General features: G+C 40.8%; 2 protein-coding genes across 13 annotated transcripts in view; one reads left to right on the top strand and one right to left on the bottom strand.

Moving 5' to 3' along the window:
* The first annotated feature begins 8 nt into the window (after positions 1 to 8).
* ASB3 (ankyrin repeat and SOCS box containing 3) overlaps positions 9 to 27343 on the top strand; it is a 32271-nt gene continuing 4936 nt past the window's right edge. Inside the window, exons 1-8 of one of the 7 annotated variants that reach the window (XM_075497046.1) lie at positions 9 to 59; positions 17963 to 18176; positions 18559 to 18717; positions 20228 to 20340; positions 20926 to 21061; positions 21834 to 22011; positions 23417 to 23614; positions 26695 to 26946. In XM_075497046.1, the coding sequence (XP_075353161.1) occupies positions 17981 to 18176; positions 18559 to 18717; positions 20228 to 20340; positions 20926 to 21061; positions 21834 to 22011; positions 23417 to 23614; positions 26695 to 26946 (1232 nt within the window). In that variant the 5' untranslated portion in view covers positions 9 to 59; positions 17963 to 17980. The other 6 variants (XM_075497044.1, XM_075497042.1, XM_075497043.1 and 3 more) reach the window with 6 other exon arrangements.
* Positions 4005 to 17469, bottom strand: CHAC2 (ChaC glutathione specific gamma-glutamylcyclotransferase 2). Of its 6 annotated transcripts, XM_075497054.1 has the most exons (5): positions 17332 to 17469; positions 11381 to 11448; positions 10521 to 10556; positions 9454 to 9706; positions 4005 to 7127 (listed from the first exon to the last, which is right to left on the bottom strand). In XM_075497054.1, the coding sequence occupies exons 4-5, from the start codon at positions 9514 to 9516 to the stop codon at positions 6744 to 6746; spliced, it is 447 nt and encodes a 148-aa protein (XP_075353169.1). In that variant the 5' UTR covers positions 9517 to 9706; positions 10521 to 10556; positions 11381 to 11448; positions 17332 to 17469; the 3' UTR covers positions 4005 to 6743. The 6 variants fall into 6 exon arrangements, with proteins under 6 accessions (XP_075353169.1, XP_075353171.1, XP_075353173.1 ...); XM_075497056.1 differs by lacking the exon at positions 9454 to 9706 and having other exon boundaries at positions 4005 to 7643; XM_075497058.1 differs by lacking the exon at positions 9454 to 9706 and having other exon boundaries at positions 4005 to 7643; positions 10457 to 10556.

Raw genomic sequence — 27343 nt, forward strand, 5'->3', positions numbered from 1 at the left:
GGGGCGGGCCGCCGCGCATCAACATCCGGGGCAGCCGGGCCGTTGGCGGGAGGCGGTCGGTGAGTGAGTGAGTAGTGAGCGAGCGGTGAGGGGACGTGGCGGGGGCCGGGGGTGCGGGGAAGCGCCGATGCTGTGTGGAAACCCCCGCCCTGGCCCCGCAACGCGGGAGGGCGGCGGCAGCGCCGGGCTCGTTAACGGCTGTGGCGGAGCCGGGGAGCGCTTCGAGGGGCCGCCCTGCAGGTGCGGTGCGCTCGCACTCAGCTGGCGGAGGAGAGGTCTCTCCGAGGTTCTGTAACCGACTGACACACGCCGTAGCGTCGGCTTTTCAGAAAACGAAGAGCCTCACCCGGTTTTGGTCCGTCTTTTCTGAATATCGTCTGTCAGGACGAGCCTCTAGGTAGTTCGCGCTTCTGCCCGGCACCTCAGCCGGTGGAAGTCCTCCCCAAGGAGAGGCCCTGCCCTGGCGCAGCAGGGCCGGCCCCGCCGCCGCTCCTTCGTACTGCAGAAGCGTGGTGGAGGGCCGAGCAGCCGCGGGGCGGCGGCCCGCCTGGCAGGAGCCTCGGGGAGCGCTGGCGAGGCCGGACGGGACGGGACGGTCATCGCCGCCGGGCTGGACATCGACAAAGCACGCAGCGGGAGTGCTGGTGTACTTCTGCGGCTAGGTTGTGTTGTGCTGTCCTCTCCCCCCCCAAGTTTTTAGGGATAGAGTAGTGCCAGCAAGATTTTTGTGGTATAGAACAAGCCTGGAAGACATAAAAAAGTAAGGAACACCATTTAATATTGCAGTAAATGTAATGAAGCACTTGTATCTCCAATTATGACTGAACTGTAAGTTGAGACACAGATGGAATGAAGTGGAGACTCAGGAGAAAAGTGGGGCAATTCACCGTCTGCTTTGCAATCGGTGATGGGGTGACGTATGGGGATAACTGTCGTGTTTTGGCAGTGTATAGCAATTCTTAATAAACCCTAATGAGCAGAGTGGGCACTGAAATGTTTAGTGAGAGAAGTATACAAAGGCAAAGGAAGCAGATGATACCAGGAAAAATCCCAGTGATGGTGGAGAAAGATAACTCTGGATGAGGCGTTGTGAATTCAGGTGGTTTGGTTTAAGGTGTTTTGTTTCAGGCCATTCGTCATCCCTGTTTTGCCATTAGACTGATGCATGTGCGCGCTTTCGCGTTTACGTTGAGCAAAACTGGCTGAGTCTGAACTGTCTAAGTAAATGGTTTGTAATCCTCTGGTTGACTTTTGTCCTGATCAGAAGAACAACTTCCAGATGGGGATAATATAGGTGAAATAGCTTAAAACTTTACTAAATGGCTGCATCGGGTCGAGTCAATACTTTCGAGCTTTGCTGCTGTAATTTTCTTGTTTAAGGGTGTAATTTTTTTTTCCCTGTTAAACTGGTGCCAAAGTAGATATAGCTGTACTGGGAGAACTCTTCCAGTTCAAGCACGTGCACAATGAGAGGGAAGTGCCAGAATACCTGCAGAGAAGAGACCTAAGTTGCAAAAGGCCAGAAAGATGCAGGCGGGACGTTTGTTTGAGACAAAGGAGGGCAGCAATTAAAGGGAAGCTACTTGAATAAAAAGCCTGAGGAGCAAGGAAATTACTTTAATGTAAGAATACTGAGGGAGTGGGAAGCTGGAATAATCAGGGCTGTACTGTAGTTGGTAGTCAAAGCGAGTATAGTCAATGTCCAGCTTTTGCAGAAGATTGTTAGAGAAGCCTAATTACTTGAAAAGCAGTCTCTTTCTAACCTTGTGACAATTACATACTTGCATAGTAGAAAGTCAAGATACAGGGCCCTGCTGGGGGCTTGCTATCCTGATGTCTGTTTGCATCCCCTCTGCCAGTCAGTAGCTTGGCTGAACAGAGTGGAAAATTGCCTCAAAAGAACTTTTTTTGTTACACAGAACAGGCAGATCGGATGGGGGAGAGGTAATATTCAGGTTTTTTCAACATCCTCAGCTCCTTAGTTTTGAGTAAAGCCTGTATCCACATGCGTACCAGAAAGAAGGGATGGGAAGGGATACAACTGACAGTTAAACGTGATGAACTTCAGCAAATAATGATATAAAATAGCGACATAATATTGACGGGGGATGCTGCAATCAATTTTGTAACTGTGTTGCTTTAGCTTTTCAGGGTAAGTGGTGTTCAAAATGTTTTGGTTTTTTTTTTTCTGCTTGTAAGGGGTAAGTTATCCATGATATTTTGAGCAAACAAGTACATTTTCTTCTTATGCTTCTTAGCAAAATTGCCTGAAATGTTCAGATTTGTGGAGCTTCTGTTAAGACTGTATGTTTTCCTTTTTTTGTCAGTTGTTAAAGAACTGCAGTATGGCACGATGTTATCCTTGCATTTGTGGTGAAAATTATTTTACTGAATGCGTTAAAGTGATTTTAAGAATTACCAAACATTGCATTCTTCTGCGTGACTGAACTGCACTTTAGTTATCTTTATGAAGGATTTTCATCAAATTTTACTTTCTAGAAAGCAGCCTCGTCTAGAAGGAGTCTGGTCTTTATGTACCCTTGTGAAAAAAGAGAGCATGAAAGTGAGGATAAAGATTTAGTGATACAAAAGTAAGAAATCATTAACAATTCCTCTTTTTGTGTAGTGAGGGCATGACAGTTAGCGTTGTTTTGTTTTGAAAAGGTCAGTGACCCTCCAAACTTTGGTAATTAGTTTATGCACAAAGCTGTTGAACACAGCCAATGAATAAAAGCAAATCGAGGTTTATGTGTATAAAAAAAGAACTCTAAGGGTTCTCTCTGTGTGTCTATATATATATATATAGATATATACACATATACCTGAATGGTCCAGCACAGTTTCCAAATTAGAACAGGTTAGGCCAGTCCCATCTGGTCTTTGTTGTTTGCTCATCTGTGGGAAATATGGAGCAGGTAAATGGCTGAAGGAGGAAAGACAGAAATCGTTATTGGGGATGCTACAAAGAATCTGGTAGTTACAGAATGTTTTGCTTTCCCTTGTCTGTGAGTTTTCTTGTGTTAAGAAATGCAAATCTGTTTACAGAAGTCTTATGATTAAGTCAGATGACACACTAATTTTGTCAGTGGCAGTCAAAACGTGTATGAAGTGTGCTTATTATCAAAAGCTAGACAAAAAAATGAAGTAAAATGTTGCATATTCACGTTATAGATTCATATATTCATAGAAGATGATTGCATATTTAATGACTGTTGCTATCAAATGGCTAATTGATCATACTAAGGAATATCAGATATTACATAAGCTACTTCTTAGTATTTGCTTTTTAATTTCAATTCGCATTTTAGCACAATCAAATTAAACTGTCTTATTGCAGTCTTTGTACAAACCTTAGATTTTTTTTTCCTGTAACTTAAGCTAATATAGGACTTTCATTTGGGAGATTCCAAAATAATTTACAGATATATCAGCTTATGTACTGCTCAGTGGTAATCCCTTTCAGCATCACAGGGGGGGTGTATCTTGACCAACTGCTGGGCAAGTTCCTTTTCCTACAGATGGCCTTAGAAATTTTACTGTGCAGTCACACCAGGGAAGACCATCGCTGCATACCACTACGTACTGCTTCCTTCATGCACGGAAGGACAGAGGTCCACGCTGACTGCTCAGTGATTTGAGTCTGTGGATCCCAGGGAGTAAAATCTGACAACATGGATATGACTATTGTTTCCTCAAACACTGGAAACAATTTTAGAGGTAGCTTCATGTGTGTGTGGTTGTATAATAAAACCATATCTAAAATCTCTATAATTTGTCACAAATTTAGATTTCGTTCTAACCAGTAGGGGGAAAAAAAGTATATATGGCATATAAGAAGTGTATGTTAATTTTCTTGTGGTGAGTAACAGATCTGAAAGCATACTGGGCTTTTGTTGGTGATTGAAGCTGTAGGAAGAGTCATGGCTCAAATCCCATCCAGCAAGAAGAAATGTATATTTCCAGTGCTTTAATTAAATTCCTAATTTCAACACAGTTTAAGACTGCATAATAGTAGCTAGCTCTTGTATAATGTTTTTCCTCGTTAGATCTAACAGCATTTTATGACAAGATGCAATTAAGACACACATTGATGTCCACCCTAATATAGATACACTTTAAATAAACATAACATTTCTGGAAATTTCTTTCTCCAACACCATTAGTAAATGTGATGCATTTTTATTGTACTGAAGTTGTATGCACAAACTGGAATGTATCGTTACAGATATTATTGCAAGCTTCATGAATCTGGAAAGTAAATGAACCAACAATGTCCTGAGTATAATTAAAGACACAAAATGTAGAGCCATACATAATCACAATGCCCCAACACAGTGCTTAAATAATTAGAGTTTTAAAGAGGGAATCATCACTGATGTTTTTGGATCATTAATGAGTGTAAGCATTCCCTGCCCTGTTTTAAGCAACCAAGGATAAGTCTTTGGGGAACGAACTTTAAGAAATGCGTAGAGTGGACATGCCATTGTACGTGTTTTAACTTTACTACAGCTTGCTTAAATCTGAAGTAAGCACAAGAAAGGAAGTGCTGTTGTTGGTTGGGGTTTTTTGAGGGTACTATGCTTTTCAACACTTAAATGTTCTTGAAATAAATCATACATAACCTTTTTAGTAATGCTTAAGTATTCAGTAACACTTAAGAGTTACTCTTTAAGTCAAGGTGAATAAATGCACGCGTAATGGAGCATGTTCATTAATGTTGATTTGGGTGATGGTTATCGCTATCCATCTTTGGTGTGCGAAGTTGCTCAGCTCCAGCTTTGGGCATCTTAATGACTGTCATTATGTACAGACACCTGGAAGCTCTGATCTTGCTCCTCTCCCGCTGTACAGCTGAATTAGTTGGGGTTGCTTTTCCACTCAAGTTATGTCAGTCTTAAACCAGCACAGTGCAGTGGAGAATCAAGACCTTTGAAGGATAGTCCATCAGTTTGCAAGTGACTCCTGTGCTAATGGAAAAATGAGGCCTCGATACATACGATTATTTTGCTAGTATGATCAGAGGATTTGCTTCTGCAGTTTATAGTAGTCCATCAAGTAATACCCCATCATGTACTCTTAAAACAGTGGCATTCAACTATTAATAGTAAACAGCAGCTTCTAAAAACTAACACACTTTTTCTTCATCAATGAATCAATGCTTGAGAGATGCCAGAGGCACACTAAAATTATAATCTAGTATGTAAAAAAAAATACAGCTTTCTTGGTTAAATATTTTAAGTGGTCTAATTATCTTGAATTTAGGTTGGCATTTTAATATCCTATTTTCTACTCGTCTAGCTGCCTTTCTCAAATGTTTCCTATTAACATTCATTTATGTTGTTGGCTTTTGTAGGTGGCCAAGTAAAATAGTAGCAGCTTGTTATTTTGAGAACCCTGATATTTTCAAGCAATTATAAATACAAAACAGGAAAATGTAAAGAAGAGAAAGGGACAACCTGTATAGTACAAACATACGGGTTTTGCAATTACTGATGCAAAATATAGGCTTCCAAGCTACTACTAAACACGCATCCTCTGTAGGAGAAAATGTGACATTACATGGTGTTTGAAATAGGACTTTTCCGATGTGAACATACAAAAATACAGTTTGTTAAAAGTTAACAAAAATAACTTAAATTTTTGAGAAGCAAGACAAGTCCTTGTTGGGACGGAAACTCCATTTGCTTTTGTTTTGCATAAAGTAAGCCAACTAACCTAAACTGGTGGCTTTTCAACCCTCTTTGTTTGGATGTCTGTACAACACACGCAAGGTTACTGAAAAGAGGGTTCCTTTCTTAATTACCTTTTATCTGTGAATTCCTGAGAGTGGTTGAAAATTACTGGCTTAAAATCTATCCCCAGAGATTGGTGATTTTTTTTTAGGAGATGGGGTTACAACAGCATCTAAAGGCAAATAACAAAGATGAGAGTTTCTGAACATTCTTGCTGCATTGTGACTTCAAGTCATACTCTTAGGTAATTTAAACATTTTGGCTTTATTCTTTATATTAATCTTAAAAAATAAAATGAGGCACTGATAAGTTATGGCTTGTTTGTGTCAAAGTACCCTGTGCTTTGGTTTTCAGGGGCTTGACGTAATGAGCCAAGGGAAAGAATGATTTCCTTGACAACGAAATGGTTTATCCTCTGCGTTTAAGGACAGATGAATATATAAAGGATAAGATGACTAATTCAGTGGAATAATTTAATTTCAGTGAAGTTGAACACTGATGATATAAAAATGTTCTACTATGCATTTACTATGCAATTTGCAGTGACTAGTTAACATTTATCTCGTTAGCTGCAGTGAGCTCCACACCTGTGGTCTTGAATTAGAAAGAACTATCACTTAAATCAGTGGGAGTTGTACCTGAATGCAGATTTTGATCTTTAAAATATTCTAAGGATTTATTTTAAACCTGAAATAATTTAAAAAATACATCTTCAAACAAAGAGAAGCTTAAGTGGTTCTCTTGAGATTTTCATAAAGATGCAGTCTTTGGATAAAAACCCAATATACCAAATTCAAACCTAAAACATTTCTGCTGCTTCCCTTTCTATAGACTCCTGAAAGAATGATTTTTGTAACAGTAAGTTTTAATGCCAACTACTATTTTGAACGCAATATTAAAATAAATAAGATAGCATAGTACAGCGAAACATGCCTCCAAGTCATATACCCATTGTGCAACGAAACCATTCCTCTGAAGATGAAGCAAGATCATTAAAAGTAAGAAGTTCTTTTATAGACAATTTAGGGTTTGATGCTTTTCCAAGAGTTCCTTTACTAGTTTCTCTAAGGAGAAGAGATGCTCATCTACATCTTCTGGTACGAGATTTCTGATAGAATTAGCAAGTTCAAACAGGTACTCTGTGTTTCTTCCACTGGGACCAACTGCATTAAAAATCTGTTCTGCAATTTCTTCTAGAGGTGCTGGACCAAGGTAGTTAGGGTTGTCACAAGTGCCAATGTATAGCAATACATCAAACGGTTTTACTGACGAGTCTTTTGGATAGAAAATGACAGTTGTAGTCCTGTAGCCTCCTTTCTCTCTGAAGTCCAGGTATGCCTTTACTTCACATTCTTGTCCAGCTGGCAATCTGTAAGCAACACCCCATACACACCCCTGTTGAAGGACATAAGAAAAGAAAATCCAAGCAGTGTTCATAATGATACTCGCAAATGAATGTATTTCTAATGTGTTTAGGCAAAACACTCTTTAAAAAATTCTTCAATTTTCAGTCTTTTTATAGCTATTTCTCGCACTGTTTGTAGAAGGAGTCCCAAATTAAAAGGGTTGTTTTCTTTAGGAAATCTTCAGTCAAAATGGTAATTATGCAGATTGATCATCCACTTTCTTGCTAATGCTGAGGCCTTTCTTACAAAACAATTTCTTGTTGCAGTTAAGCTTGAAGTAGTAAATAGCCTTGGCATGTGCTACTAAGGAGCTGGCAAAAAGGATATGAAGTATCTTCCTGACCTCACAAAATTTGTACCTGAAAATTAAGATTTTAAGTAGTACCAAATTCAAAGTAATATTGATCAGGTCCTTTCTCTGTTTAGTTGCAGTTTCATTTCTAAGGACCTGGGTGTCACATCTGGTACATGCACTTGGAGAGATGAGTGTGGTAACGTTACCGCACTGAAAATGAATCAGAGAGGAAAAAGCTGAGAGATGAACCTGCATTTTGCACAAATAATCGTGGCATATCCAGCACCTCAGCAAACGCTGTTAGGATAATTTCACTACTATCTTTGAGAACCTGAATATCTCTTCATTCTCTTCACAGATAACATCTCTGCAAAAGTATTTAACTGTGGTGTGAATTAGTTATGCTCCCTTACCAAGTTTTATATAAACAAATCGCTGAGATCTGTGGAGGGATTGATTTGCATGGGGTTTTGTTTTGAAGTAGCATAGGAGAACGATGATGGTCTGTTATCCACTAAGGGCTGCATATTGTTTCTTACGAGTGCTGTTTTAAAATAAATGGTAGGCTCTTTTGTCTGCTAGCAACATCAAATGTGGATTCTTCCTGCAGCTAAGTAGGTATACGTATCAGTGCTACCGTTATGATGACAAAGCAATTAACGTTTTGGGTTTTTCGGCCCTAAAATGGGATCTTAGTATTTAGTCATGCTATCAGACAATGCTGGGGTGTTGGTGTTAATTAATGAGCGTTGAATTTTGCAGTCAGACTATATGCTGGTCAAAGTCATTTTATTAAAAAAATCAGGACTAATTTTCTATTGCATCCTTTGTAGATGGTTACAGCATTTGATGTGCTGTGGCCAGAAACAGCACTAACAAGTACAAAAATGGGTTCCTTGCTTTCCCTCAGCCACCTGGGATGCTGGTTCACTCCAGCTGTCTGCAGAAAATGCGTTAGTTTTAAAAACAGCCTCTTCTGCGCATGTTACTCTCTTGAGTTAAATCTGCCATTCAGACCTACTTTGGTGTTGATAGGAAAATACATATGGGTGTGGTGGAGACAGGGATTTAAAGCAGACACTTTGTTACTGCTAGTTAATTCATTTAGTTTTCAGTATAGAGGATTCCTATTTCAGATGATGGAAAATCATAATTCCGAAATCTGACAAGGAGTATGATGTTCTTTTTCTGTGTGATTTCCTCTTAACTGGCAAAGAAATTCAGATGGAGCAAGTTAAAATAACTCTCTAACTCGGTGTTTCCAAGCTGCGCTATGTGTATCACTAGTGGAAAAGGACACACGGGCTAGCACAGAGCTGAGAGCTGGCATTGCCGGGAAAAGTACCACTGCTGTTGTCAGCACGGTATTTGGTGTCTGCGTGCAGGGGAATAATTGCTGTAGTCTGCTAAGGTATCTTCAAAATAAGGTTACTTTTTCAAACTGCAGAATGAGTAACTGAAATTAAAGCAAATGACTTGTCATATCATTTGATGTTTATGTGTAAAGTATTATCTGGCCACACCAGATTCTGGAGAAAAGGGAAAAAAAACCCCAACCAAACAAAACTGGTTTGCTAAGGGGAACAAAGTTTCTATGGTAACGAATAAGTTTGCTTAACAATACAAACTGAGTGACAACAAACATAAGCATTCTTTGTCTATATAGGCATCTGTGTAACATAATGGTGTCCAGCAGTACAGTAACGTGAAAAAAACCTTACTAGAAAGGTACCGAAAATCACAATGAGAGAGAGTGCATTGCATTTTGCTGGTTTTGCGAACTGCAAAAAACAGTTGAAGTTTTCGACTGCTGCTAAACTTACCTCTCTTTGTGGCTGCTATTTCAGGGAGATGGGTAAGACAGCAGTACCATAATTGTATAGATAAGCAACTGTAAATAAAAACTAACTACCAAAATACCTATCCTCCATGTCTTACGGCCTTGTGTCGTGTGGCCTTGCTCTCCCTCTGCTTCCATGCCATCCTTCCTTCCCTCCTGCCCCTCTGGAGGCACCAGTACCTGCAGGGATTCCCTCTCCTGGAGCGGTGTGGAGCTGGACAGACACACGACCACCGCAGCCATCCCCAGCAAGGTGCCAGAACAGAGCACACTGCTGGGTGTGGGGGGCCCGGAGGATCAGCAGGGAGTGGGAAAGCAATCGCATCCAAGGTGCATCCTGCAATAGCCGCCCCTGGGCTTCCCCAGCCTAGCTCAATGCTTTTGTCCTAGCTGGTGAGCAGCCCAACTGAGAGCTCTCTAGTGGGTAAGATCCCTAAAAAAAAATTGCAGGTAGTTGTAAGATAGCTTCTTTACTATCAAACAGAATTAGAAATGGGTAAAATGTAAATCTAAGTCCTTTTATGAGCAGAAAAATCTTGATTTTCCTACAGCTTACATGACTGTAAGCCTAGGCCTTGTTTCATGTCCTCTCCCTCCCCAGCCCGGGCACTCCCCTTGCAAACGCTTCCATTGCACTAAGTGAGACTTAGGGAAAAGGTTGAAAGATAAGCAAGAATAGTAGACTTGGGCCAATGACCATTTTCTCTAAACAGGAGCTAATTTCACAATATTACATAGAAACCAAAAGCACAGTTGTGGTATTTCATTCCTTAAGCATTTTATCTGTGTAGCAAAAAATAAAGCAAGGGTATCTCCTTTTTTATCGCTGCAATGTAATCTTGATTTGTTTCAGTTTTTATTTTGAAAGGGCAAGATTACAGTTCTGACACAACATCTGGGGTCTACTGTTGGCATATTGTCAGCACTATACCTATGCTGAAAGTAAAATTCTGCATCTTGTAACTGGATAGATGGAAGCTGAATTCAGGAAAATTCTTTAAAATATACCTTTGGTAATAACAGACCCAAACTACTTCTAGTTTCTTAGTTTAGATTGATTGATTTATTTGAAACAATCAAGAGTAATTGGTGTAACTCCAAGACGTTTTGAGAGAACTTTTCATTGCACTAAAGATAACTCAATTATTTGCTTGTAGAGAAGCAAAAATTAATAGAGACTTACTACACAGGCTGGGAATGCAACAGGACATTCTGTACACTACAGAGATAGAACAGGAGTACTATACCTCGGGATCTTCAACCAGAGTCACAACTCTTCCAGGCTAAAATTTAAAGAAAAAATCGTAGTTCAGTTAGAGGCATTTACCCTAAATCATGAGCAAAACAAAACAAGAAAAAAACAATGAAAAGTAATGAAAGGGCCAGAGAACTAATCCAGGACAATCTCAATAAGGTCTATTTCTTTGAGATCCAGTATAAATACTTTCTGAGAACAGCTTTTGATCTGCATTAGATAAACTGTGATAAACAAAATGTTAAATTCTGAACAGAAAGTGTCTGCAACATAGAAGTTAAATTAAGGGCAGTCATAAATGGGGAGGTTTTGAATGCCCTTGCTTTGTATGTGCTGTCCAGACTCAATTCTATTCCCATTTAAAATGGCGACAATAATTCATGAATGTAAAACTATCTCTGAGGAGCGCACCTTCCTCAGTCATGTTGCTTTTCCACAGTACTATGTGATTTTTTTTTTTTTTTTTAATCTCTGGAGTGACGATGAGGTGAACCTTCTCACTTGTATTCAAAAAGTTTATACACAGGCATGGAAAATAACGTAACATAGAAATGTAGCTTGCATAGAACTAAGCAAGATATTGCCACTTCTGGCTTGGTTTGCACTAACTGGATTTTAGAAAATGTTAATTGCACGCTGTGACACATGGCAAGTCCTAGGTTTAAAAGCTCCTCGCTAATTAGGTGTTTTTGAAAACACAGAGCAAAGAAATCTGCTAGTAATTTTTAGTAAGCACCATGTTAGCAGCACGTTATTCAAAGCTGAAAAAAGAAATTTATTGTGCAAAAGACTATTTTCCCCTTCTTTTCCCCCTCCCAGCTCATTCTCCCTTACGGCGCAGAGGGAGGATACCTTGGTAATGGCTTATTTTTCCATTGAGTTACTTCTTGCAGGAAGAGTAAGAAGCCAGTTTGTAAATACTGAAAAGAAAATTGTTGAAATTTGTATAACCTGGAGTATACAATTTTAAAACATAAAACCCTATGGAGAACTACATCTGTAGTTTAAAATGCTAATTTTGGCATCAAATTAATGGACAAGTGTCTTTGATTAGAGGTAAGGGAAAGCAGAGGTACTAGCATTCAGTTTTAGTGTAGGATAGAAATTCATTCTCGTAGGAGTTACAAAGATAAGCTGAACTTGGTGTACTTGGATGCATGGTTTTCATTTAGTCTTGGCTAACTTCCAGTCTTGGGCGACCACATTTCACTCTTTTTATGACTCTTCACTAACAGTCTCACCAACACGTCCATGCTTTTCTGTTTGGTAAGTCTCTCACACACAGTAACGGTGTAGGGTTTTCTCCTGCACCGAGTCCCTGGCAAGCCATGCATTCTTTTGGTAACAAGCCAAATATGAAGTCTAGTTTTTGCAGAGCACTTTATAGGTACCATCAACTGTAGATATTATTTATTCAGTGTCAGATCTTTTATAATCTTAAAGGCTGTTTGTTTATAAGCTCTGAGGTGCTGCGTTTTTTTATTTTTATGCCAGTTCTCGCCCAGCATAAGCCATCTATTCCTGATCTGATTGATAAAATAAGGCAACAAAACTAAATGAACACTAAATGATTACTATTTGAGTACTTGGAGGAAACAGGTCTGTTACCATGATTAATCAAGATAACTTAGGTGTTCCTTTTGGGAAGTTTTTTCCATAGCCATTAATACTTCCCTGACTTGTGTACTCAATACTGGTCACTAAGATTTTGTAAATTATGGATTAGAGAGACATTCTGTGGTGGGAAACAACTTTCTCTTTATTACCAGGAATGCTTGTATCTGAAGCCTAAATATTAAATGAAAGTGAAGTACTGAAGAATACTTAATCTTCAGATTGGTTGTGTGATGAAAGACCCATCTGTTTGTCTAGGGAAGGACAGGATATTTATTGTACTGGTTTGCAGAGTCCTTGTCTTGCGTGGAACTACCTAAACCAAACACCATGAAGGAACCATGGGTATTACTTCTGCTAGCTAAGTAAAGAAAATAACACGTCTATAAATGACCAGCTATATAGTATAAACCAAAACCCTATTTGTTGTTCCCAAGTACTGGCAAGGGCGAACCCGAATGATCTCCTAAATTAGATGTCTTTGAGGGATTTGTGTCAGTTCTGTGCAGCCTACTGCCAGGAAGGCTGACAAAGGCAACCTTCCATTGGATCACGCTGGAGCAGCAGTGTGGTCTGCGGCCACGTGGGAATTTTCTAAGGCATCGGTAGTGCTAAGGGCTATCACCCCTCTGAATCGGAAGGCAAGCCATTGCAGAAAATTAAATACAGGTTGTTTCAGCTCTTAGCGTTGTATTTCACTTCAAGCCCTCAACTGTACTGCACGCTAGAGCTCCCAAATGTACTCCTGTCTTACAGTGCACGTGACTGGAGATTCTTCCAGGTTTTACCATCCTGGCTTCAGTAAAAAGAGGAAAATGGGATTAGCATGGTGCAGAGTCTGGGCTGGAGTCTATGACGTTCTCCTGGCACGGGGGCTTTGTCTATCTGCGTGGAGGTAAAGGTCCTCAGGACAGTCCTGAGGTCCAGCTGATGGGTGCTGTGAAATAGTGGGGTAAACGGAAATAAGATCTTCCACTGTTAGATTGTTTTCAGTGGTACCATAAACTGCTCAGCTACTAAAATTACTAAGTATTTACTGATAAAGGAATCAATTTTTGCATCTGGATGTGAAAGTGAGATGGAATAAAAGGAAATATGACCTTAGAAATAATTTTAGCTTGATTACCTTTTTAAATTTTTTCAGAAAGGGAGGTGTAAGTTTGCTAAGAAGTCGGAATGTAATAATTTAAAATGGTTTCCTTAAGCACAAGTTTATTTAAACAAAGAGTAGCCTTTTCAATGTCCTTTTCCTGTGGCTCATTACGGCATAACAGGAGCCTATCTATCCGTCCTTTCCCCTACAGCCCCCTTGCTGGCAGCTACCCAAGGGGAAGAAACCGCCAGGGTAAATCAGGGAATCGCAGATGTGGGAAGGCACCTCTGGAGATCCTGTAGTCCAACCGCCTTTTTTCTCCATTTCACCTTTCACAAACTAAAAGCCCTTCGTTATCTTAAAATGATTTAACCTTAAGCTGACCCAGTAATTTTGTGCATGCAGAAAGTCGGAGTTTTCTGTGTGGACACTGTTTGGACAGTGGCAGCAGGCAGCTGGAGCTAAATTAATCATGTCATCAGGTTTCCTTGGGTTTTTTTTCTAAGCACATCGGAGGGCTAGGAACAAAGACAGTCTTTGGCAGAGCCAGAACTGAGATTCCCCAAATGTCAGGCCTGCTGGTGTGCCATGCAGCCAAGTGAGTGCCCGCACCAGATCAAGGAGAGCGGCTAAAGCAAGTGGTCCGAAACTGGGAGGGAGAAAGATTGTAAGGAGAAGATGCCAAACTTCACTGTTTTGGAAGTAGCAAGCTATTAGTTTGGTTCAAACCATATTGTGATAATAACGGCTTCAACTCTTGAATGCGTTTACACTTCCGTGCTGTTCTGTGCAAAACCAAACTCCCAGACTTCAGTGTCTGAGAAGGTTTATGTGAATCATGCAGGTTTGCATTTCTGACGCCATTTTTTTTCTGAAGCTTGCACTAAGAAATTTGAATTCGCCATTTATGAAAACATTTTTGTTACTTATTCAGGTCTTTCTAAGCCAGCAGCGCTTTTTTCAGGGAACACTGTTATTGCCTGGTAAAAATTCAAGCTGCTTTAATGTACTATGCAGAATAATCCTCTGAAAATCTTATTTTTAAATACAGCTCATGTGTAAGTTGCCGTATATTTTTCAAGAAATGGTTATTCCTTTTTTTGCATTCTTAATCTGTTCTAACAAAAATTTTTCCAATTTAACATCCTGTAAACTATAAAGTTTAAACATCATGATTAAACATCACTTTATAACTAGTTAACCGTCTTATTGCAGTATGAGTTGAGCAGTTCAAAGTACGATTACAAGGTCAACTGAGTTTTGTACTAAAAGCTTGCGGCCACTGTACGTAAAAGTGCTCCGTACGTTTCTGTTGCGCTGACCGTGGAACATTGGAGCAACTAGTGTTTTCAGGAGAGGTTTTTTTTTAACTTGTTGGCTACTATTTTATTGCTGTTCTTTAAAATGTGTTAGTACTGCAGGACCAGTTTCACTTGTAGCTCACCCACAAGAGATGTAATTCATCTCTGACGTCAAGGATTGTAAAGATTTTATAGCAGAAAGCGTTTGGCCTGGTGAAATGGGAGGTCCCAGCGGTGTGTTTTCTCAGCGTATGCCGAGGGAGACTTTTTGCCTTGCAAGTAGGAGTAACAACCCATGGACTGCAGGAATACAAAAGGGCATTAACTTGTTGACGCTGAGAAAAAGTGTATTTTGTTAATACTAAGTGTTTATATAAAACATAAAAATGCATTAACCAGTTTACATAAACAATGACCTGTGCCCTCAGTCTGTCCAAACAAGCATCTAAATAGGAAGAGAACAAAGCATGGGCTTGTGTACGTTTTTTTGTTGTTGTTGTTCTAAGGCTCCGTATGCCTGCAGGTGATGGGTTTGGGTATGATCTTGACTGGGGCAGAAATAAACGTGTAAGCTTCTTGGAACTAAGTATATGCTAGTGGGTAGTAACCTGCTGTGGCCATTTTGCAAGATTTCCAATATCTGCACAGAGACAGTCACTCTGAGTATTGTCCCGAATTTCAGCTAGCCCAGCAGGAGATAATGCAAGGAGGTCACCAAGGATACTTCCCAAAATGAAGAAAAACTGGCTGGTGTGGGTTTTATTCCTTTCAGAGGCCCCAAGAGTAAGACTTTTTCTGTTGACTGATTAGGTTTTTTAAATTTTTTTTTTTTTAAAGCCTGGTTTCCTAAGTAGGGGAGGCTGATGGGATCACGCTCTTTCATGTCCCACCCTAACAACTTTTGCACATGCTTTTCAATTCATCCAAATTCAAGAGAAGAATAGAAATTTCCCAATGCTCATACAAACATAATCTTTGAAAAGGGATGACTGGTAGATGAGAAATCAGTGTTCCCACTGAGAAAGCGAACGATAGCTGTCCAGTCAGCAGAGCTAACCGAGCCAGCCGCAGGGCATACTGCATCTCTCCAGCCAGGTGAGGCGGTGGCTGAGAGCGGGGCAGGTCTGGAGCCAGGAATTGTGTACGACGGCACGTAAGCTGGGTGACAAAGCGAGGCTTTCGACTCGATCTTAAAAACAACGTGGCAAAGCCTTTTGGGGCTCGAGTTCAGAACCGGGACAGCTGCATTTGCACAGCACTGCTCCAACCTGAAAAACATGCCTGCCGAGCCCGAATCCGCTTGCGCATAACTTGTTTCGTTGCAGTAAACCTTTTTTTTTTTTTTTTTTTTTAAATACTAGATGCCCAGCTCGTGCTAGTACCTGAAGCATGGTGATTTGCCTTGCAGAAAAGTAAATGCAAGGGGGGGGTTGTATTATCTTGCCGTACTGTGCAAATTATTTTACGGTGTTTGAGGTTCTAATTAGTGCTATTGAGAACTAGATGAAAATTTCTTCCATGCTACATGTAGCATGCTGTGTTTTATTTTTTAAAAAGAATCCTTACGCCTTTTCTGTAGGAGCTCTTTTAAAGCCGTATTCCAGTCTCAGAGTGGAGTTACCAGGGTGCAGGTTAGACGACTGCTTTAGGGAGCATGAGGAAAACATACTTTCACAATACAAAACCAGCATTCAAAGTAGGTAAATTGTTAGAGCGCTGTATGCAAGTATCAGCTGCTATACATTTATGATCAGTTTGCATTTCTGATGACTAAATCGTGAGCAGCATCTGCAGCTGTAAATAACAGTCCTGCCACATCAAAGTCATTCATCTAACTTGCTGGGTGCTTCTGTAACCTATTGTTTCTTTAACGTGTGTTGAGCTATTTAGGATTATATGAGGGTGATAGCCCTTCTGTGTGGAGGGTGGTACAGGCTTTCAAAGCAGGGTAAGAGACTATTATTCTCGCTCCTGTGGCTTAAAAATATGTATGTTTGCATGAAATTGGGAATGCTCACTTCTAGAATTTTAGTTTCTTTTTCTTGGTGGCCCCCCCCACCCCCCTTTCCAAACAGTAAATATTTCCTCCTCCATGAGTTTTCATTTGAAAGTAGAAAAGCTGAAAAACAGTGAGGTTTTTCAGAAACTCAGATCAACGCTTCTGGCCTTTCCTTATTAACCAGCCTTTCTCTTCAAAGCCTGACACCCACACTGAGGGATTTTCCCTTAGTTATTTAGATTAATGTCTATAATAACTAACTCGGTTATTTTTGAGCCATTGAAATGGACTGACAGTTATTTTTGTTACCATTCGTCTCCTCTTTGAAGTTCATTATGTTGTTTGTTTGGGTTTTTTTAATTGACAGTACAGAAGGACAATGAATTCTTGAACTTCAGGAAATGCTTCTCGCCACAAGGGAATAAATTGGAAGTCAAAGTGGAAATCCCTAGCCTCGGTGCTCTGCAAAAGCAGACTGGACTACCCGGCATCAGCAAGCACCAGTGCTGCTAAGATGCACTTTTAAGTTTAAGACGGACCCAGGACTGCAGGAGCGGGGCCGAGGCCCCCGGCAGTCCGGGTGCGCTGGGCGCCGCCGGTGCTCCCGGGGCAGGCCGGCTGACGGCCGCGGGCCGGGGCAGGCTGCGAGCCGCCGGCGGAGCCCCCGCGCCGGCAGGCCCAGGCCCAGGCCCAGGCCCGCCCGCCCCGCCGCCGCGGTGAGGGGCCGCGCCGCCGGGCCCGCCCGCCGCCTCCGCCGGGCCCGCGGCCGCCCGGGGAGCGCCGCGCCCCGCCTCACCTTGCCCGGCACGCCGCGGTGGTCGGTGCTGCCCTGCCAGAAGCGGCGGCTGTAGCCCAGGATGCGCCCCACCATCTTCTCCTCGTAGGGGAAATCCACCTTCCAGATGAGGGAGCCGTAGCCGAACACCCACATGGCTGACCGCCCGCCCGACTGCCGGGCGGCCCGGCCGCCGCGGGCCTGCGCACTGCCGGCGGGGCGGCCCCGCGCCGGCGGGGGGAAAGCGGCTTCCCTCTCGGCAGCCGGCGCGGCGGGTGCGGGCCCTGGGGTGCCGCCGGCCTCGGGGCTTTCCGGGGGGGGGCTCCTGCCGGAGCCGCGGCCTGGCCGTGGTTCCGCGGGGAGGCCGTGCGAGCCGGCCTTGTGCGCGGAGGTTCGGCTTCGGAGTCGTGTCGGTGGGCCCGGGGGAAGCGACTGGCCCCCCTCGGTAACGGTGCCTGCCGGGGAGCAATTAGCCCCCCAAAACCCCCCAAACAAACGAGCACCCTCCCCCCCAAAAAACCCAACCCAAACAAACAAAAACCTCTGCCAAAACCCCGGAAACCAAACCCCCCATATACATACTCTGTACTAACAGGCATCTCTTCCCCCCCCCCCCCCCCTTCCCTTTTTTCCTCTCCCCTTCCTCCCGCAGAGTTTGCCGTAGACAAGGATGGATTTCACGGAGGCTTATTCCGATCGATGCTCTGCCGTGGGGCTTGCAGCCAGAGAAGGAAATGTTAAAATGCTGAGGAAACTAATTAAGCAGGGATACAGCATCGATGTGCCGGATAACAGGGGGTGGGTGCCAATCCACGAAGCAGCAGCTCACAATTCGAGTGAATGTCTGAGGCTGCTAGTTCGTGCAGGTAAGGAAAACTCAATGTGAAATAGTGCGATTTTCTGCTAAATTACCCTGTCATATAAAATATAAATGAAATAGATATCTGTATTCTTAGTTCTGTTGTAAATTTCTGTGTGGTTTCATAGGTACTGATTAGCTGGGGTAAAGAGAAACTGGCGTGTTGCAGTCTGTGAGTGACATTTGATTCCACTTTACCTTCTCTGTCCAAGGCGGGTGTCTGCGTAGGGCCAGCAATAACCGACGCTGCTGTTTGAGAGAGTTGACAACGGCACGTTTGTGGATACGCTGTAGGCCACACGCCTCAAATAACTTAGTTATTTTAAGAAAATAACTGTGTCTTGTAACTTATTGCCAAGTATCCCTTTTTTCGTTATTCTCATGCGTAGCTCCATCTGATGACTACATAAATTCAAAGACGTTTGAAGGGATGTGTGCGCTGCACCTTTCGGCACACCACGGGTCTTTGGGAAGTGTTCGTGTTCTTCTGGAAGCTGGGGCTGACCCCAATGAAGTTACCACTGAAGCAACCACCGCACTGTTCCTAGGTGACACGAGCTTTCTTGACATCTCAGAACAGCCAAGGAGTGGGGAATAGCTTATTCACTGAGTTTAAACTCACCAGAGTTCATTCACTGCCTATCATGTTTCATATTTTTGTAGCCTAAATACTAGGCTTTAGACTCAGGGATGGAGTGGGTCTAGGGATTACTTTTTATTTATGGACAAACCTGCTTCAGACTGTGTTTTAAAACAAAATTGTAAAAACAAGTTGTTTTTTTGCATCGCCTTTTGTTTCTTCCTAGCACAGAAAAGGTCTAGGATGTATAGGATTACATCCGTATGAAGGTGTTTCAAGTCTTTTTTTTTTTTTTTAATTCCTCCCTACTTATGTTAGAAGACCTCTTATTCTTTTTGCAATTCCTAGTTTAGCAATTAAGGTCCATTATTTTAGTATTTTTTCTATGATTTATGTTTGACATAATTAAATGCTTAAAACTTCCGCTCTAGTGAGTCCTCAGAGTGTAAATCATCCGATCACATATGCTTATTGTTTTACTCACCTCTGTACCCAGGCGAGCATCATGGCTGCCACGTTACCTGTGTTTACAAGTCTATCCACGTTTTCTTTTTAAACAACTAAATAGCTTATTTGCTTAAAACAGTTGGTAACTGGCAGCACGTGTGGGGAAATCATCATTAAAAGCACACCGGATAATGGTAATTAACACTATATATAAATGCTTACATAGATTAGACAGGACCAAGGAACAGTCCTGGGGCTGCGTATCCAAGGGGTTTTTTAAAAAGGAAAAAGCTTATGGTCAGGTTAGTCCAGACTATATAACGGGGTTGTGGCACAGCTCTGTGTTGGACATCGAGTACTGCAGGCCAGAGGCACTCCTTTGGCGAGCTGGTGCGCTAATACTCTAAAAATTCTTCAGTCGGTAGCAACTATTCGCAGGTCATTTATCACCAATACCAAGCTTTTACGCTTACGCAGGAAATGTGCCTTGGGAGAATTGCTGTTGGCAAAAACTTGAGGGTGAATCAGGGTGCTAAAGGAGGCTTTGTCAATGAATGCATTAGCATAAATTAAATGTACACATTATAAATTGATTTTATATAGGTGTTTAAACCAGTTTTAAGCTTTTTTTTTTAATAAAGTTTAAGTTTGGGGGAATTGGTTGTAAGATAGCCACTGGGCTTCACGAGTTTGGGAGGCCGTTGCGACTGTCATGCAGTTAGGTGCCTGCTGCAAAATTGCCTCCGTGCTCCACAGGGAAGAGGGAGAGAGAAACTGGCTTTTGTTATCTGTGTTAGCACAGTGTAGGTGGAATTTTAACAAGTCTAACTAAAATTTTTGTGGATAAATTTCCATTCTCCAACTCTGTTTTGGGGGTGTAAATGTAAAAGGCAAGTAAGCATATATAAGGCAAGTTTAAAAGAATTATAATTATTGTGTCAGGAAATTAGTGGTGAGACCACTTGAGTTTTTCAATGAGTTCTTTAAATCCAGTTAATATGAAATTTTTTTCTTTACTATTCTATTTGAAGCTGTTGAAAATGGACATGCAGACATTGTAAAGTTTCTGCTCCAACACGGAGCAAATGTTAAAGGACCTCATTCTTGGTCTGGATGGAATTCTTTGCACCAAGCTTCTTTTCAGGTAACCTGTAAGTGTATCATGTAATTTCCATGTAACGCAGTGTATTCCGAGTGATAATTTATCTATTTCTTTGCCTTTTTATCGGGTCATTTTTCCTAACCTACCCTAGTAGTCATAAGGTTGTCTAAATGCTGAAGGGCTTGCAATGCGCTGAAGAGTGTATCTGAAACTACAGGAGATGTTGATGTTGGGAAGCAATAATTATATAAGTAGTATAAGTATTGCATATACTCACAAGCTCACGTGTGGTATTTGGGAAGTGAATCTCTTACAAGATTTTTTTGAGAAAGAGTTCTGTTTAGTATCTCATCATCAGTGAGATGACCTATTTCCGAAATAGAAATACGTTGGCTTAATGGTTCTAATAAACTAATTCAATTTCCATTTGTATGTATCATGTAAATCGGCAAATGTGAAAAATCAAATTAAACTTGTCTAATTTTTTCTGCCATTAATTTTTCAGTACATCTTTAGAATATTGAATGTATTGCCTTTTTTCTTATTTCTGTTTGGAATGTGTGGGAAAAATAGATTATGCCAATTCCCTACTTTTTTGTTGGTTAAGAATAAAAATATTTATTTCAGGGATACACTGAGATAATGAAAATACTCCTGGAGAAAGGGGCAAGCAAGGAATGTAAGGATGACTTTGGAATTACACCTTTGTTTGTTGCTGCTCAGTATGGAAAGCTGGAGAGTTTAAGGCTGCTTATATCCTATGGTAATAGTAATCATTCATTTAGCTTCGTTGTTCTTAAACTCGCATCAACCTGTCACCAGATACAATTTTAGTTCTACTTTTGCACTTCATAACTTCAAATTTTAGTGGTTTTACTGTAATTTTAGTTGCAGATGGGTATGCAAAACCATCTTAATTGCTTAAATCTTGTTTCAGTAATTTAATGTAGTTTTCAGCAAGTGATGGTAGGAAATAATAAATAAAAACTATGAAAATGTTAAGATTCATCGGGGTCTTCTAGAAGCCCTCAACAGCACTACGTTAGTGGTCTGATTTTGATGACGTTGCTATTATAATAGGATATTGTTCAGGCTAAGTGCAGATCTCTCTCTGGTCGTAAAGTGACAGCAACAGTTTCATTCACATAATGAACAAGTTTTAGATGTCTAAGCGCATGTGTCCTTACAGCCAAACCTAGTTAAGCCTGAGGGTGCCGTGACCTGACCAGAGAAATCGTACTAACTGACCTACCAATACCTGGGGGAGAATCTCAAAAACTAACTGCGATCAAAGGATTGCCTAGCCCGTTGCCTTTCCTCCAGCATGTTTATCTCGTGTTGTGCTGATCCTGGACAGAGTTAATGTTAAGCACTGACTGTTTAAAAAGTTAGCAACAAGCTAGTAAACGTTTCCTTATTGCTGGGGAAAACCTGTTGTGTTGTGAAGTCACCCTGTGAAAACCAATCCCTGATTAATTTGTCGTTTGGTTTGTGTGGTGTAGTGGTGATGTAAAGTATTGGCTTTTTTTTGGCAGGTGCAGACATAAACTGTCAAGCCAAGGACAGAGCCACTCCCCTGCTGATTGCTGCGCAGGAGGGCCACGCTGAGTGTGTGGAACTGCTGTTATCAAAAGGGGCAGATCCAAATCTCTACTGCAACGAGGATAACTGGCAGTTACCTATTCACGCAGCGGCTGAAATGGGCCATAAAGAGTAGGTGATTAAAAAGGCATTCACGAAAAAGATTCTGGTAATAAAAACCTAATAGACAAAGAGGATATTCAGCTCTAAAAGAAAGAAAAATGAGTTCTCAAGCTGATTTGTAGTTTAGAATTTCTAATTGTTTGCGTATTTTAAATGTCTGTTAGTAGTCCCAGTAAAGTGAACAACCCTTCTGAATTCAGCATCTAATCTGGGTCTGATCGACATCCTAATGGGTTTAGAGAGGTTTCCACAGTGCTGAAGCAGATACCAATTCACTCCATAGCCATATTACTTTTACATTTAAAAATATAAATAACAATAGCATATGCTTTATAGATGAATTGAACAGCTCTTAATTGGGATTACAGTCCTGACCGTTAAGTATCAGAAGTAATCATATGCAAATAATGAATTATCTGAACCAGCCAGAAAATCAAAGCCACAAAACAGTTCCTTTAATCCTTCCAGAAATGCATTTGTAGCTTTGCTCAATCCCAGTGATATAAGTCGCTTTCGTAGCAGAAAACCGAGAGTGGAAAGAAGTTGCCGGAGTAGCAGGCCATTGTGGAGGAACGTCTCTCAGGAACCCCATGACTTGCACATGTGTGACAACATTTAAAATCAAATATATTAATGATGATACGAACTGCAAATTTATTAGTAGATGCTTGATCTTAACCCCTAGCAAAAGGAGGTCATCAGCTGAGTTGTCGTTAAAGTTTGTGCATCAGATTGATGCCTCTTCTCAACCTGATGAGGAGGGCAGACTGTAGTAGATACTGAGGAAGCTGGGTTTTGTTCATTTTCTCGGAAACAGAAGATGGGTTAGCAAGGTTGTCAGTACTAGAAATGTTGTTAAATCAAATGCTGCCTTCATAGCTTTTGCCACAATATGTAACTGGTGACCTCTGAGCAGCATCAGTAAGTTCCAGTAGCAAAGGAATCTGTGTTTGTCACTAATCCTTGTTAGCTGGAAAGGATGCGGACCGGAGGTGTGAGCCATGAAACAATGATTTTTCTGTTTCAGTATCTCAGTGGGTGTTGTTGGACAGAAGTAAGTATTAATTTTATTCGCAACTCACATTTTCAGTTTGCTTCCAGACTTCTATGAAGTCTGGGTTTAATGTGCAGAGGTACTCTATTACTGTAAAAAGGATTGTTGGGTAATAAGAAATACCTGTCTCTGATTCAGATTAAAATATTTATTGCCGGCCTAAATCCATGCCAAAGCACAATGTTTGTTATGGGTCAATGTATGAAATGATAAAGGTTGTTCTTTTATGCAAACTCAGTAGTGAAAAAACAGGTAGGATTTTCTTCTTAAGTTGTAATGACCATATGAAAAATGACCATACATTTAAAATTAATTAGTGCATAAGACCACAAAATAAATAGTGTTTTTAAATATTTGCAGGATACTAGAGTTGCTAATACCAGTTACGGATCGGATTTGTGACAAAGGCAAAGGCAAAGTGAGCCCTGTGTATTCAGCAGTATATGGTGGTAATAAAGAATGTTTGGAAATGTTACTCAAAGAAGGCTACAGTCCAGATGCTCAGGAGTGCCTTAACTTCGACTGCAGATCACCCATGTGTATGGTCTTCCAAAAAGAGTAAGTATACCTCTTAATTATGAATAGTTTCCAAACATATGTTGGCCTTTATTTAACTACTTTTAAATGTGCAGTTTTCCTGCCATCCTTCCTCAATTCTCGAGCTGCTGGAGTTAAACTGTAAGTATCCGAATGGTGGGTGGGGTTTGGATTGTGTGCGTGAGCTGAAGAACCTCGCTGAAACGTCCGAGGGGAAGCTCGGCTCTTTGAAGAGAACGTAATTGCGGTTTTCATGCTTTCAGAAGGCCTTATCAACACGTCTCTGTCTTCTGGGAATGTGACTCGATGCCGTAATTGGATCAACAGGACTCTTAAGTAGCCAGATTCTTTTCAGTAAGGATGAGTTATTGGAAAACAGTGTTATTGGAAAACAGTGTTTTTCTTTTCTGTGTGCCAGTCTCGTGCATAAGACAAGCAGAATTAATCAGCCCAACACTGTAGCTGTAAGGAGGACTGGGAAACTGAATGATACATTCTTTTAGTTTGTGACCCATTTCTTTTTATGCCTGGTGAGTGATGCGCACCCCTGGTATTCAACGGGAAATAAAACCATGCTTACTTCATATGCAAAGGCTTTAATTTTAGAGGGAAAAATAATAAGGTATAAAAGCCTTACTCCTAAGTGTATATATATGGTATGTCAATGAGGTGCTCTTCATGTACTTACTGTTGATTTTTTTTTCCTTTAGTACAGAAGTTTCCTCTTCCTTTTTCTGTGGGAAATTAATTTGTGGAGGAGTGGGCTCTTACTGTAAAAGATCTAGATATTGCTGTCCCCAAGCTCGCCTTGCACTCCTCCCAAACTAATTCAGTGTGTAAAATAACATTCAAAGGATTGAATACTGGCACAACTCAAATCGAGATAGATAATCATGTCTCAGTCACTTCTTGGCAGTTCTGACGTTTGTATAAAACATAGTGTCATTATTTTAATTGAGACTTGAGAGCAATTACCTGGTAACTGCTTTACACCTTAGAACAACAGAGAAATTTCATCTGGTAGAGAATACCTTTGAAAACTTTTCTCTTCAGCTGATTGCTGTCTATCATTTAATATTTTGTCAGAATTCTAGTTAGTTTACCCTTTGTAGATGTTCTTCCTCAGGAACATTAATGTGAAGTGATGTTCTGTGGCTAGTGTGCTGCATTAAGGAAAATATCTTCAATAAAGGCTTTTAAATCTTCTTAAAACTCAGATTCTAACAGAATATTTCATGTACATGGATCAAAATTTATTGCTTATATGCTGCCATTTAAATTAATTAATGAGGTTTTGGTAGTAGTGAATTTAGTTCACCCCCATTGAAAAGCAGTTTATCCAGCAGATGCAAAAACATAGCTTTTGGGGCTGGCTTACGTTTGGGAATCATGATTTCAGTTTCTCATTCTTGCTTCTTGCCTTCCACATGGGACCTAATCTGATTTCCTTTATTTAAGGAAGGAAAATCAAAATTTTAACACTTCTTGGCTTCCAGAATTTCATCACCTGCAAACTTTTTTAGCCAAAATACTAACATTTAGAGGATGTGCCTTGGTGCCCTGAATCCTATAAACAGTTGAGGCTTGTACACAGATGGGTAGAGGCTATCTGAGGAATTACTTTTTACGAGAAAGCCTGTTCTAATTACAAAGGATGGTCTTGAGGTGATGCACTTTTTTTTTCCCCTGGATAAAGCTGCTGAAAGAATTAACTTGGCTGGGATATTCTTTGCTGAACGTGTTTGAATATATGTGTTTGTAAAGCGTGTACTAGTTGCATGCTATTAATTAGTAGGATCGCACATTCTTACAGTTGGCTTAGGAAAATTTTTAAAAACTTTACCAAATATGTGCCATCAATCTACAGTGCCATAATTGTAATAAATAACTTGCCAGTCATTCCTAATGTTCCTGAAGTGAAAATACTACGGTAATATTCTGATTGAGTTTATCCTACTTGAACTAGAAGGGCTTATTTCAAAGAAGGAAATCAAGGACAGGATTATTTTTTTTTAATAGCAAAAGTGCATCCCAGCGACTGTGCCTGTTACAGCCTCTGGTGTCTCTGGTCAGGCTGCAGGTGATTTTGAATTGCTTGAGGCAGGAACTCATCCAGATCCAAAACGGTGCGTGTGAAATCACGCAGAAGGGGTGCGAGGCAGAAGGGGCTTTCCCGTATCTCCGTAAATGATGCATAAGGTGTGCAGTGAAGCAGTGCATAGGGTTTGTTATTACTAACTTTCACTGCACACTCCTAGGAAGTTGTCTTTAACAATCCTTGGCCATCATTTTTCCCTTTCTGTCCTATTCTTTAGTATATAATAAATAATTTAGGAAGGGATGCAGACCAGGTAACTACTGAACTGTGCTGTGGATGAGGCAGGTAATACATCACCACTTCTATGAAGTAATGTGCAATCCAATTACTAACTAAAAAGCAACACACTAATTATCAGTCATAATTCATTCATTATCATATTACCATATTATAATTGATAATGATAAACTGATTTTAGTAAAAACATTTTAGAAGGTTTACAATAGTTCAGTGGGTTGCAGAGCTTCCTGCAAATACAGCCGGCTGTAAATTAAACCCTCGACAGGCTTGAACATACGGCTGGTCCCCGAGTTCTGGGGTGCAGTCGTCTGATATTTTCACATCCTTGTCCACCTATTGCGTACGGCATATTTTTAAGGTGAAACCCAATCAAGTGGGCACGGTGCTTTCTGCTTATAGCAAGCACATGGTGGATCAGCAGCCTGGGTTACAGACACCGGTAACTGATGAATTTGGGCGGTTTCTATTTGTGATCGAAAGGCTTGCTTTGAGGGGCGGGAAGCTGGTTGGAACTATAGGTTTTTCAGGACGACAAGAACAAATGTGTTAAATGTAGGCACTGGAGTCTCCTGAAAGTAGTTCTACGTTTTAAACTGGTGCTTGCCAGAAAGAACTGCAGTCAGAATGGCATGCTGGGTTTTCCTTTGGTTTCGGGGGATTTTTGGTAGGAGAAATTTGCTTTCTCGGGGGTAAGAAGTAAAATGGTAGACGCTTTCTGGGGAAAAACTAACAGGATGTCCTGTTCCTTGTGTGCTGTTCATAGGTTTTTTTATTTCATTGATATTTTCCTGAAATATGGGATCACCTTACTTGGGATTAATTTGGGATATTGCCTGTTCCGTGAAAAGTTTACTTTGTTTCAACGCTTCTTGAAGCTGGGCTGTTCACTGCCTTCTGGGGACCAGTTATCGGAATTCCTAAGTTACACAGTTAAGGCGCATGAGGAGTACAAGGAATGGCTGCCTTATCTGCTCTTGGCTGGTTTTAATCCAGTGAATTTAATGCGCAGATTCTGGTAAGCAGATAATGTTATCTTGTTTACTGAAATATTGTATGCTAATCTGCAAAGCTGTTGTCAATGTTATTTAATGCATACTTTCAGAGGGCAGTACTTGATAATCAGTTGCCACAACCAGGAATGGTGAGGGTTATGGAAAGTCTGAAATAAAACATTGACAGGTGATGGCTGCGTTCAGTAAAACAAATTTTGTTTAGGAAGAAAGCCAGAAAGGAGATTTCTTTATCAATACCCTAGAGAAAGGCATCATTTTTCAATTTTTATATCGAACATCTCTTATTAGCCCCCAAATTTAGTTGCAAATTGCGTGTGTATGTATAATACAGTAACGGTAAGAAGAATTTCAAATACCGAGAAAGAGGTCAGGAGGGATGGGAAACAAATATAAGGTGAA

This window comes from Mycteria americana, chromosome 3, assembly GCF_035582795.1.
Source record: "Mycteria americana isolate JAX WOST 10 ecotype Jacksonville Zoo and Gardens chromosome 3, USCA_MyAme_1.0, whole genome shotgun sequence".
NCBI classification, from domain to species: domain Eukaryota; kingdom Metazoa; phylum Chordata; class Aves; order Ciconiiformes; family Ciconiidae; genus Mycteria; species Mycteria americana.

Coding starts and splice junctions, on each gene's coding strand:
- CHAC2 (XM_075497052.1), bottom strand. CDS start 17,466: ATGTGGGTGTTCGGCTACGGCTCCCTCATCTGGAAGGTGGATTTCCCC. Junction 10,557..17,331: donor ACCGCGGCGTGCCGGGCAAG/GTGAGGCGGGGC, acceptor TTTAAATTTTAG/CCTGGAAGAGTTGTGACTCT. Junction 7,128..10,520: donor CTCTGGTTGAAGATCCCGAG/GTATAGTACTCC, acceptor GTCCTTCAACAG/GGGTGTGTATGGGGTGTTGC.